This window comes from Pavona decussata, unplaced genomic scaffold, assembly GCF_977016875.1.
Source record: "Pavona decussata unplaced genomic scaffold, jaPavDecu1.1 SCAFFOLD_281, whole genome shotgun sequence".
NCBI lineage: Eukaryota > Metazoa > Cnidaria > Anthozoa > Scleractinia > Agariciidae > Pavona > Pavona decussata.
In genome coordinates, this window is record NW_028145682.1 from 633,546 (window position 1) to 646,226 (window position 12,681).

Sequence of the window (12,681 nt, forward strand, 5' to 3'; positions counted from 1 at the left end):
GTCAATACAAGGTGCAAATCTATATAGTTTTTTCTTTCGCCCTCATTTTTCGAATTTTTGTTATTGTCTCTAACTGGATTTACGTGCACAAATTTTATGACTCCCAACGAAACCAAAAATAGACCGTTTTAATTTTTGTCAGTTAATTTTCACCGAGGAGCTAACTCACATGGCTTATGTGACCTTTGATTTCTTTGGCTAGATATCACTCGGATTTCACGGTCACTGCAACATCTAGGAATGTAATTGAGAAATGTTGAATATGCTTAATATTCTAGGTTTTTTTTTAATACTGTGGCATTTGTCCAATAAAATTTGTTTGACTCATTATGTAAATCTATGTTTTGGTTTTTTCTTGTCACATATGTCTAAGCAACAACCGTGGGCTATAATCCTGCTGGTATAAGTTGGATTAATCATGATTGATCTAATCGGCTTAACAAATACAGATGATAAGAGAAGCAGAGACCGATACAACGTATAATTATGTTTTAGAGTGTACTATATTTCGGCTGACCAAACAAGCCTTCTTCAGGTACAATGATTGAGTGCATTGGGACATGCATGCGCTTATATTACAAATATTTGCGCAATAACGAAACTACGTAAAACTAAAGGGATTAACAGTATAAAAGATAACGCAAAAAATAAATAAAAAAATAAATAAATAATAATAATAATAATAATAATAATAATGATGATAATAATAATAATAATAATGATGATAATAATAATAATAATAATAATAATAATAATAATAATAAAAATAATAAATAAAAAAATTATAAAAAGGAAAAAAAGAAAAAGCTAGTAAATTTCTTCACGGATATTAAGGTCAGGTAAAAGAAGTGTTCTGCGTTTTTATTTTTATTTTTTTATTTTTGCTCTTTATCTTTTATAACTATTTTAATTAACGTTATCGGATCAAAGTATAAAGCTATAAGACAAGACTTCAAAATTCTGTGGATTTCTTTATGAATAGGTTCATCAAAATCAGCTATGCCTCGCATATCCTGTAAACGATATACGATGGGGAGCAATTTGGATGAAGGAAATGTTCGAATATCAAATGGATGAGGTGGCAGCCTCTTTGAAGATGTCTTTAAGCTTTAAGCTTTGATCCGACAACGTTAATTGAAATAGCTGTATACCGTCAATCACTTTAGTTTTACGTAGTTCCATTATTGTGCAAATACTTTTATAACATAGCTAGTAAATTCGTGTAATCAAATCCAATTGCGCGCGCGTGCTTCATATTCCCATTGTGCACACTAATGACATCAGCAAACAAATGCCTCGAGAAGAAAAATTTATCCGTGAGTAACTCCGGGATTTTGCATTAAAAAACTGGGAAAAACTTAAGCAAAAAGTTTAACTACAGATGGCAACAAGCGAACCAGCTGATGAAGAAGATCTGTCCACTTTTTCTTTGGGATTGGAGTTTTTAACTCCCGAAAAAAAAACCGAAAGAAAAGAAAAAAAAAAAAAAGAGAGAGGGAGAACAAGCGAGGTCCATGCCATCATGTCTTGCAAAACTATTAATTTTCAGGCGCCAATTTCGCTTTCTCAGAGGGAAAACACACCTTTTCGAAACCATAAATTGAAAAAAAAAATCTTACTGTAGGATACCCGACAGTTTCAACAGCAGAAATCCAATAATAAACGGCGTACACGAAATTGAAAACCGTGCTTTTCCTAGTGGCAAAAGTTTCTAATTCCTGAATTTTCAGAAGCGATGTTTTATGAAAATTATTTGACATCGGATTTTTATACAAACACTGTTATTTCAGGACGTGTTTGCCCACTCCTCAAAATGGCGTCGAAAACCGTGATAAAGCCGATTATGTTGGCCAGAAATCTCATCTCTTGGCCAGAGTCAACTTTTGCCTTAGTTATTGAGGGCACATTTAATTTTTATTCGGCGCGCTCAAGTTGATCACCGCGTTTACCTTGCTTGGCTTCCCGTTGCTCTGCTAGGGATGGACTTTCTGTCACCTCCTTCTCTCGTTTTAACCTTACCAAGCTTTCCTGGTCTGAACACGACTTTAGACACAAGGCCTTAAACTCTGCAAATTGCTTTAGGCGGTTAAAACAATTTCTACAAATTCTCCTGGGAAACCCGTCGCCGCCACGAAACTTTAGACCCGTTACATTCTCTCTAAGACTTAATAGATTCTGACTGTCTGCTTTGGCTCCAAACAAATCAAACGAGTGGTTTGCAAAGCCAGAATTACAGCACCTATAAATGTACGGTCGGTCTGAAGTTTTAGGCAAAGCCTTCTCAGGAGTCTTTTCCGCCATTTTGTTGTTCGTTCCCAGCCCCGTCAGGGACGAAATCAATTACGCATGCTCAGATTTTCCGCCAACGAAAATGCGAAACGAGACGTGTTATCCCAGAGTCTTTCGTTGGTAGATAATTCATATATGCGGGTAATCATTATACTCCCGATTTTTAAAAAAAGGTAACAGAGTAACAATTTCAAGTGACGGGGAAGGTTTTTTGGGTGGCTTGATTTAAGTAGGGATTTTTTGGGGTATTCAAAACAATCTGAAGATTCGTGGTAGTGCCCGAGTATCCTGGCTGCGTAGTTCTGCGAATAAAGTACAACCACACTTGTTTTGCGGCTGTTTTAATATTGGGTGACTTGGGTGTCTCAAGTGTTGTTAGAATGACTACCAGATGCGGAAAAGATTAAACTTCAGATGGTATGATGAATTAACAAACACAGACATTTAATTTCAAATGTTTTTATTTTTCGTTTTATATCATTAAATGCTTTCTGGAAATTTTTAAGGCTCGGAAATTCGGCATAGGTTTTTGGGGGGTTTAATTTTTGGTCAAGGGATTTTTTGGGGTTTTGAATTTTGTCCCTATTCGATCATCCTCGTCACTTAAAATCCGGAGTACACCCCGTGGGTAACCGAGTAACAGGGTTGCAGGGCAACAACGTAACAGTGACAAGGGGACATAATGACATAATGATTTTAAAAAATGAATTTGGGAACATAATAACCAAAAATAGAAATCGGGGACAAGATAATTAACATATACGAGGTACCTACACTCTCGTTTCTCCTTCCGCTGGACAAGTGTAACGAGGGCGGCGAAGATGTGAACTTTTGCAATTGTCGAAGGGACAGCGCTCGGAATTGTCCTTTAAATTCTTCTGTACAGGTGAGATCTAGATAAAAACCTGCATACATGCTATATGTAATAATAATATTGTGTTTCTTAAAAACAAAGATCGATCAACAGTATAAACACGCCGTTATTAACAAGTGCTAGTATGTACTAGGGGAGTAGTGGTACAAATCTTGCCTTGCTATAAGGGGAATCTACCCCAGCCTGTATTAACTTATCGCTCATTACAAGTTGCGAGAGTTAATTCGGTTAACAAGCTAGATTATAGATATGGGAACATGCCCTGGATACAATTTGAATCATGGCTTTACATGTAGATTCTCTTGTCCAATAACCGCAACTGGAATAACAATGTTTTTTGTTATCACAGGCACCCCAAGCTCCCGTTTAAGGAGAGAGTGGGGAATAATTAATTACATGACCTTTGAGTGAAGGCGTCATTGAGAATTTGAGTGCTTTTACAAGACTTTGTATGGGGAATAAAATATCAAAACATTGACTTGATAAAATGAACAAATTAAGTAACTCATCTCTGACATATTGTTGTTTAGCTTGGGGTTTTTCCACCATTTGTGGTTCCTTTGACTGTTATTCCTTTGTTAAGATGGAGTCAAGGCTGCGCACTTGGGTTTCAGCCCTAATCTACTCTAAGGCAGTTTGTGTCTTGAAAATCCATCTGGACAGCATCTCTTTTTTTCATGTACAGCTAAACCCTGTGATTTCCAAACCTTGGTAAATGCTCTCTTGCCAGAAATCCCCATGCATTTGACTAAAAATGAGCATTTTCTACATCCACTTCCCCCATTGCTTCTTTCTGTGAGTGCTGGTGATTTTGAATCTGGACACAGCATTTTGTGAGGCTTGGGTCTGAGGTGAATTTAAACAAGCAAAACACTGCAAAAGTTCAACTGGATACATCCACCACATTTAATAAACTACCACAGTTCAATTTAGGGGGATCATATCAATTTATGTTTTATGCCTATTTAGTCACTGTACCACCTCAGGTACATGTACACGTAGAGAGGAATTTGAGCTCGGACCTGAGCTTTGCAAACTGCAGTGACCGGTTTGAAAATGGCCAGTACTTGCAGAAATATTTAGTGATATGGGAACCAGTTGCAGAAAATGCTCATTTTTAGTCCGGTGGGTGAGGATTTGTAGCTACAAAACATTGACTAAGGTTTGGAAAGGAAAAAAAGATTGCCACACAGTTGGATTTTCCAGATGCAAACCGCCTTCAAATGGATTATGGTAAAACCCCAAGTATGCAGCCTTGACTCCATTTTATGAAGGTAATAATAATGGTGCCAAAGGAAGCTTGAGATGGTGGAATAACCCCAAGCCAAATAAGAATATGCCAGATATGAGTTAGTTTTATTCCTTTTATCGAATGAATGTTGAAATATAGCTTTATTTTACGCTCACAATCTATGATATAACATAGGAGGTTTATTTCCATACTTCTTGGATTTCTCCACTGAAATCCACCTTGGTGAGTTAGCTTCCCACCCCACTGACATGAAATAGCCCCATCATTATCACCGTCATCAACATCATCATCACAGAACCTACTGCGCCCTGGGAAGCCATTTCTATGATAAGCTATGTTAGTTTAGCAGCTGTTTTGTTCTTGTGTGGGATATAATATCCTGCTCTTAACAGCCGTTAACAAACAAAAGTTGTCGCAGTTGGGCTTAGGGCCAAAAGTTGGACTTGATCATGGTCTGCTATAACCTCACATCAGTCTTTATATTGTGCCATGGACAGGGGGTAAAATGTGTTATTGTGGGCATGGTGGATAATAATTATTCTGGCAAGATAGCTTTGAATAAAAAAAAAATAGTAAACAAATAAATAAATGTTATTGGGTAATAAAACATACAATCAAACCATAAACAATAATATGAGCTAGTGTCTTTCTGGGAAGGCTTAGCATTTGACCTTTCTACATGTGTATATTAATTACTGTAGATAACTGTGTTACAAGACAAACATATCATACTGAATTCATTAAGTCCCAATAGTGATCAGCATCTCATTTCTCCTTACAATACTTGCTGCTTGATCAAACATAAAGGTCAGGAGAATAAAGGAAATGATCACCAAAGACAACATGACTCGATTTTAAACAATTTCGTCCAATTGCATCATAGGAAATCTTTGGAGAATACAGTCAACTCTCCTTATTGTGGGCACCCTCCCGGCTGCTAGTTAGTGTCCTAGTGAGAGTCTGTAATAGCGGTAATTTATTTCAGTCAAACTCTGTAATTTATTTTTGCCGGGGATTTAGTATTATTGGGGTGTCCTTAATAGCGAGGTGTCTGCAAGGCGACAGTTGACTGTAGTGAGGCATACATGCATTTTGATAAGTTGGAAGTTGAAGGCTTAAATCTTATCCTGGAGAATAATTGTGGAACAACTTACTGTATGTATGGTTTGACTGTTGAAAAAGCCCTGTCAGTATTTTCACTGCCCAACAATCCTACTTAAAAAAAGGGCCTGTCATGAAGTTTTTCTGCATAAATTATATAATTTTGTAGAGCTGTATGGAAATATTTGAGTGCATGTACATGAACATGTACATGCACAGTTTGTTTCAGGGTAAAAGGTTATTATTTAATACAAGAACAGAGGGGAAAAGCCCTGGATACAAAATATGTGCATGGTAATTTAATATGCCCATAGCTGCATCAATTTGCATTGTTTATAATTCATACAGTACTTTTTAATTGGGTTTATATCTTTGTCCTTGGTGTAGGATTTGACATTACATAAATTGAGAGATGCCACCCCTACACACAGGCGTTTACTAGCTGTTGGCCCATGGCAGGGACTGACAACTTGTTAAATGCTTGACAAAATAATGCCATTTTGGAGGGAGGGGGAGTGTGGCCTCAAAATGAGAGTTAACCAGGTGTTATGGTGCATCAACCATAGGCAAGTGTGGGCCAATAACAGGCATTCAAATATGTGGTATAATGTTGACTGATATCTGGTATCTTTTGATATCAGTATTTAATTATGACATCATTGTTCATAATTTGTGTTGTGATATCATCACTCACTTGGCAGTGCTCATTTTCAAGCTACAATGCATATAGATGTATCAATAATTGAATGGAGGACACGGCCTCTTGTTTAAAAACAATATTGCAAGCTGTAGAGAGCAGATTCCCACCAAAAAATATCTGAATTAAAACCCTACCATCATAGACAGCAGCTACTTGTTTAAACCAGTAAGTATTCATTACATCAAATAGCACCTTGCAGACAAGATATGATGGCCATAAAGACACTGCATACTTTTGTAGTGTGTCATCTTCAATGGTGTGAACTTTTATCAACAGAGCTTCTAGTAATAAAGAGTGCATGAGGCAAGTGAGAGGCCACCTCTGATGAAAACAAAATACCGGCCATAGGCCACTGTTTCGGAAATGAGCCTGCACTCACCCAGTGAGTGGCAGAATTGAGCCTGGTCCCTTCACCAATGCTGTCAGACCTATTGGTATTTTAACATAGGCAAAGGTCTTCCAGATATTAAAAAAAAGAAATGGTTTATCTTCACAGAAAGCAAAATTAGTGTCTAGGCTCTTCTTTGTTTAAACTATGGCACGATCCTTTCAAGTAAAGAACAGGAAAACAGTAAAATCATTGGGATTGCGAAAATTTAGGCTTAATGGAAAGTATAATTTATTGGAATAGTGTGGGATATAACCGCCACTTCTTGTTTCATGCGCTTATGTGAGAAGTGTTGATACTTATGCGCTTGTGTAAATAACATGCAAATTTCAAGAAATTGATACACACATCACGTTCTGCACCTTGGCAAGTTTTAACTATCTTTGTCTTTTAAGTACGTAAAAGTATCTGTGTTTGTCATTTGAGTTTAAGGAATTTGTCTGTTTGGGTCACGTGTCATGCCAAATACAGTGTACTGCCGGGACTTTGAAAATCTAATTCTTTTAAAAGGAAGACACTTTTTTTTTAATGCAGTCCCACACTTGGACAACCCTTATGTACATTTGTAACATTTTGTTGCAGTAACATGCTTCAAGGTTAGAGCATCAATTCATACATGTACGTGTGTCCAAAATTAATTATCTCTTATGGTATTTATTCGCTGGGGACTCATTTTTTTTTTCTATGGATCAATCACATGACATGATAAACGTAATATTAATCAATCAATCAATCAATTAATCAGTCAATCAATCAATCAAAGAATCAATCAATCAATCAATCAATCATTTATTTATCCACGTAATGTCTAATGAGCTAAAAGCTTGTTCAATTCTCAGTGAAGTCATCACCAAGCTTAAACTTTACTATTTTTATCCATCGCTACGTGCATGTAGAATGCCTTTGAGATTACTAAGTCTAGTGGCTTCAAGAACCTAGTAAATGACCTAACCTGTTGTAAGCCTCTCGGTAGCTTAGTGGCCAGAGCAACTGACGGGCCCACATGTACAGTAGGTGAACATTGATGATTATCGCATCTTCTTCATTTTATGGATTGTACATGTGGTAAAGGCCTTCGTTGAACAGGCGTGGTTGAAAGGTCTGTTCCAAGTTCAGTCCTCTCAAAACGATATTTTGCAGAATGCCGAACGCCGAACATCGCATTTTACGCCACCTACAGCAGTTTAGGGTTAAGTAACAAACTGATTGTATAGATGGTTAGCTTTTGCTGTTATGGCAGACATTTAGCATTATAGGACTTCTGCAAAATACCCCTGCCGCTCTCAAAATATTTTGTAATAGTAGGCAACATAACAAGAGTAGCAGCTTGAAAGAGCCGCATATGTACACTTTAATTCCAAAGGGGTGTGAACTCAGTACAAAATAAAAAAAAACACTGCTGGTAAATGTTGAAAGGGGAGATAAAATCTTCCGCCTACGAGACACAGAGTACTTCCCCTACATGAGGCTAAGGAGAGTCTCTTAGCGGCGGTGAACAATGCGATATCGGGTTCAACGGAAACAATCACTGTTGATAAAGATAATTTGAACGAGTTTCTAGTGTGCCCTCTCAGGCATTTGAAATACAATGCAACCATTCCTTTTTGTTAAACGTCATGGTTTTGAAATCAGATTTGGTGAAACCCACAGCTGTGTGCTAATATGTTCATGCTATAATTCAATGGTTATCAGTGAAACTCACGTTCTAGTAAGTTGCCTCTAAACTTGAAAATAGCTTTCTGGAACATTATTTTCAGAATTTACCAAATGGTGACCGATAGTTCTTGTTTTTGTTGTTGCTGTTGTTGTTGTTTTATTATGACTTTTTGTTTTTGTTTGTTTGTTTGTGTTTTTCCACGGCCAACACAACAATAGCCTACCACATCACAAAGTCATTTTTTAGGAGAGTCGTGTTACCCCCTTTGCAAGAGAGGAGGGTAATACTACTCTCCCAACAACGGCTGCGCGGGAGGTTTAACATCATGAGCCAGCACCTTTCACAAATTTGTTGTGGTGCTGTTATCAGTCAAAAGTGATTTGCAGTTCACCTTTTTATCCAAGGCTGAGTGAAACGATCAGAGAAGGATCGCTTTCTCCTACCCACCCCATCCCTAGAAATCCTGTAGTGGCCTTTACTATAATTAATATAACTATAGTTTGCTCTCAATGCTGCATGTTTCATTGACATCAGCTTATACGTTAAATATTTCCTTTTCGATTATCTTGCAGGTCTTAAGAGAGATTGAGCTCAATTTCTCTAATTGCAGCCTTAAAAGAAAGGAACAATGAAATGGAGAAGCCTTTTCAGTGTCATTATTGCTGCAAGCCCTTTAGACAATCAGAGCATGTTATAATACACGAGAGAATACATACTGGAAACAAACCTTTTGCATGCGACCATTGTGATAAGTGCTTTAACCATTCTCTGGCCCACAAGATACACGAATATAAACACACAGGCGAGAAACCCTACAAATGCCAGTACTGCAGCAAGTCGTTTTTCTATGCAACAAACGCCAGGACACACAGAGAAACCCACGATGAAGAAAAGCCTTATACGTGCGAGTATTGTGGTAAGTCCTTCAAGATGCTATCATTGCGAAAGGCACATGAACGAATCCACACAGGAGAAAAGCCTTTTTTGTGCAAGCATTGCGATAAGGGCTTTAGCTATAAATCATCGCTCCAACAACATGAGCGAAGGCACACTGGAGTAAGGCCTTACAGTTGCAAGCACTGTGATAAAAGCTTTGTAAGCTCATCGGTTTGTAAGGAGCATGAGTTAACACACACAGGAGTAAGGCCTTACGAATGCAAGTACTGTGATAAATGTTTTCGTACACGTTTGGCTCGCAAGCGACACGAAAGGACGCACACTGGGGAAAGGCCTTATGAATGCAAACACTGCAAGAAGCGTTTTAGTGATACATCATATCACAAGGAACATGAAAGAATGCATCTGGGAGAGAAGCCACATAAATGCAAAATTTGCAACAAGGCTTTTACTTATTCATCCGGGTGTAGGCGACATGAACAAACCCACACCGGAAAAAAACCTTTCCAGTGTAGATATTGCAAGAAATGGTTCAACCGGTTATCCAACTGTAAAGTTCATGAGCGAATACACACCCGAGAAACTCCTGGAAAATGCAAGGGTAATGGCAAGAACCCAAAGAAAGATAAGAAGGAGCAATATTGAGGTTGAGCCACACCCTCCTCCCCCCTTCCCCCCGCCCCCCGTCTTTTCTAAGTGTTGTTCGAGTGTTAATTGTTATCGGAAGTTCAAAGGGTTCCTGTCATTGCACGTTTTAGTGAAACGCAAACGACGCCAGCTGACGTGCTCAAACTAACAATCAAAATGTCATGTAAGAATTTTTCAGTTATCGAGGCCGCCATTGGATTCTTCTAGTAAGGTTAGGCTACTGGACCGGTGAGGGGGTCGGGTGGTGGTGATGGTGGTGGGGAGGAGGGAGGGGGGGGGGGGTGTTAGTTGGCGTCCGTTTAGGTGTAAAGTGATTTAGATACGTAAATTATATGCTTCCCTGCGCTCCTCCTACCCATACAAGAAGCACAGTTCACGCCGATAAAATAAATGTGAACTAGCCACAACACGTCTAATTTGTTTTGCAGGCTAAAACGTGATGTGAGTGCGCCGGAGAAACTTGTTCCATTTTACGTCCCTAGTGACTGTTTTGTTGTTAATCTCACTTTTTCAGTTGCTGCGGCTTCCAATAACACGCTAAGATTATCAAAGCTGAAGACTGAACAGAGTAGAGTTGATTTAATTTGTATGTTAGCATAATTTGATAAATGGTTGAGGAGACATCAGGCACCTAGCCTAATTTACTTCATAGAGAAGAGCGTTCTGCTGTTGGTGATAAATCTAAATACCTTTTTAATTAGGTGTTGCCTTTTGTTATAGTTAACGAAATGTTTTAAAGATAGCTAAAGATGATTGCATGCAATTTGTGTTTTGGTGTAAATTGTACATGCGGGCCTACCGTTTTACTGAAGCAACGAGAAATTTTTGTTAATGTTTTTTTTTTTTTTTTTTTTCTGACGTTATTAAAGTCCGCTGTTCATGGTGAAGCGTATGCGCGAGGGAGAACGGCTCAAAAATAAATTGTACGGGTCGACACTAAGGTCGATGTGAGCTTGTGGTGGCACAATCTGTTGAAATCACGCCCGGATTGTGATCATCCGTTCTTTGTTCTCTACTTTTTATAATCTTTCTTTCGCTCGCACATGCGCTGATCCGTGAAACTCTGCCTATAAAGAGAGATGTAATTATTAAAAATTATCACTTGGTACTCAGAACAAAAATTAGCATGGTCCAAAATAAAAAGTTAAAACCAAAAAAAAAAAAACGTCTTTTTAATTTTGTAGGGATTGTAATCGCGATTAACGTTGGATCGTCAGTAGATGGCTGTCCGAAGAATTCAAAGTTACTACAAGCAATCCTCATGACTACACTCACCAGGATAATCGTAATACACCTACTTAGATATGGCTCCTGAGTTCAAACGATTTTCACACTTAAAATGTCATAATGAGGTCAACATGATAAACTTTTAGTAAATTAGATACACTGGGCGCTCACTTCAAAATGCGTACAGTAGAACCCCGGTAACTCGAACTCCGATAACTCGAACTCCCCCGCTAACTCGAATTGAGTCTCAATTCCCATGGATTTGACCCAACTTTTCAGTCATTTTTACTCGGTTAACTCGAACTCGGATAACCTCGAAAACCCCTCTTACTCGAACTAAAATTTGCCCCGATAACTCGAATTTCTGGTTCTTATACCTCGCCACGGATGCCCATTGAGATTTTTCATTAGTTTTTCTTATCGTGTGATCGAATTAAACACTAGAACAAAGACTGTATTAAATAAACTAAGTTACATTCACAGTATTGCATTGTCGTAAGAATGCATAATCGTTACAGTTGTTACAAAATGTTTTAGTTTCTTGATCATTCGACCATTAACACCTTCCTACACTCAAGAAAGAAACCAAGAAACCAAGCCACAGATCGTCAACCAACAACTCGTCGTTTATCATTTTTAATGTGACCTGTGTGATGCGGGTTATGTAGGCTATACGCGCGGACACTTACACACACGTGTGGATGGACATAAACAAAAAGCATCTTCAGTGTATAAACACTACCACGAACAGCATGGCGAAGTCCCGAAAGACCTACTGAGGCGTTTTAGCATTCTGAAAAAGTGTAGAAATAAGTTCGATTGTTTGGTTAACGAAATGCTTTTCGTCAGAGACCTAAAACCCACTCTGAACGTGCAAAACAACTCTTAGCCTTAAACTTAGCCTTAAACACTATATGCTAATTCATTATTACACCTTGCCACAGACTCTGTAATTTTTTATTTCTCCTTGACAATGGCGTCATGACGGACACCGTAACGTCGGTTTTTATCGTTAATTATTATTATTATTATTATTATTATTATTATTATTATTATTATTATAATATTAGTATAATGTAAATAAATCACTTCACTTCTAAATTTATCTGGCGTTTTGTTCCACATGAAATGAAATGGATGTTCTGTGCTCGACGTTAGAGCGTGTTCATGAGAGGACCAAGCAGTGGTGATACATGAAACCCCACCGATTTCAATGACACTTGGCCAGATTGAAAGGCCCTTCTAATATTAAACTTCAAAAGACAAAGTGATTTAATATTTGGAATTTTCCAGGGGGAGTTAACGTTAGACTACCTCCCTCTGCATTTTTTTTCTCTTTTTTTTTTTTTTTTGACAAAGCATTCCCATAAAAAAATACTCTGTGTAAAGTGAAAAACTCCTTAAGCTTGTAGAATTTATCTAATTCCGTTTTGGATCCATATCAACATACGAACAAACCTCATAGGTTATGTACAGGAGTCTCAGATTATTTGATTGTAAATTACCTGGCAATTAATTGAAATTAACATTTAACTAGGGAAATAGCAAAGAAAAATATGGTGGAAAATAACGGAAGTACTTGAATACGAAAACCGTTTAAAATAAAACTTTTAAAGTTCAAAGGCCGCTTCTTTTCAAAGGCCTCGCT

The 12,681-nt window shown here is 37.8% G+C and overlaps 1 protein-coding gene across 1 annotated transcript; it reads left to right on the top strand.

Annotated features, from left to right (window-relative positions):
* Nucleotides 1-3,100: 3,100 nt before the first annotated feature.
* Nucleotides 3,101-11,529, top strand: LOC146455253 (uncharacterized). The gene is made up of 2 exons (XM_085094527.1): nucleotides 3,101-3,175; nucleotides 8,834-11,529. The coding sequence occupies exon 2, from the start codon at nucleotides 8,895-8,897 to the stop codon at nucleotides 9,801-9,803; it is 909 nt and encodes a 302-aa protein (XP_084950653.1). The 5' UTR covers nucleotides 3,101-3,175; nucleotides 8,834-8,894; the 3' UTR covers nucleotides 9,804-11,529.
* The last annotated feature ends 1,152 nt before the right edge of the window (nucleotides 11,530-12,681 follow it).

Excerpts from the sequence above, each read along its gene's own strand:
- LOC146455253 (XM_085094527.1), top strand. The coding sequence starts at position 8,895 with ATGGAGAAGCCTTTTCAGTGTCATTATTGCTGCAAGCCCTTTAGACAA.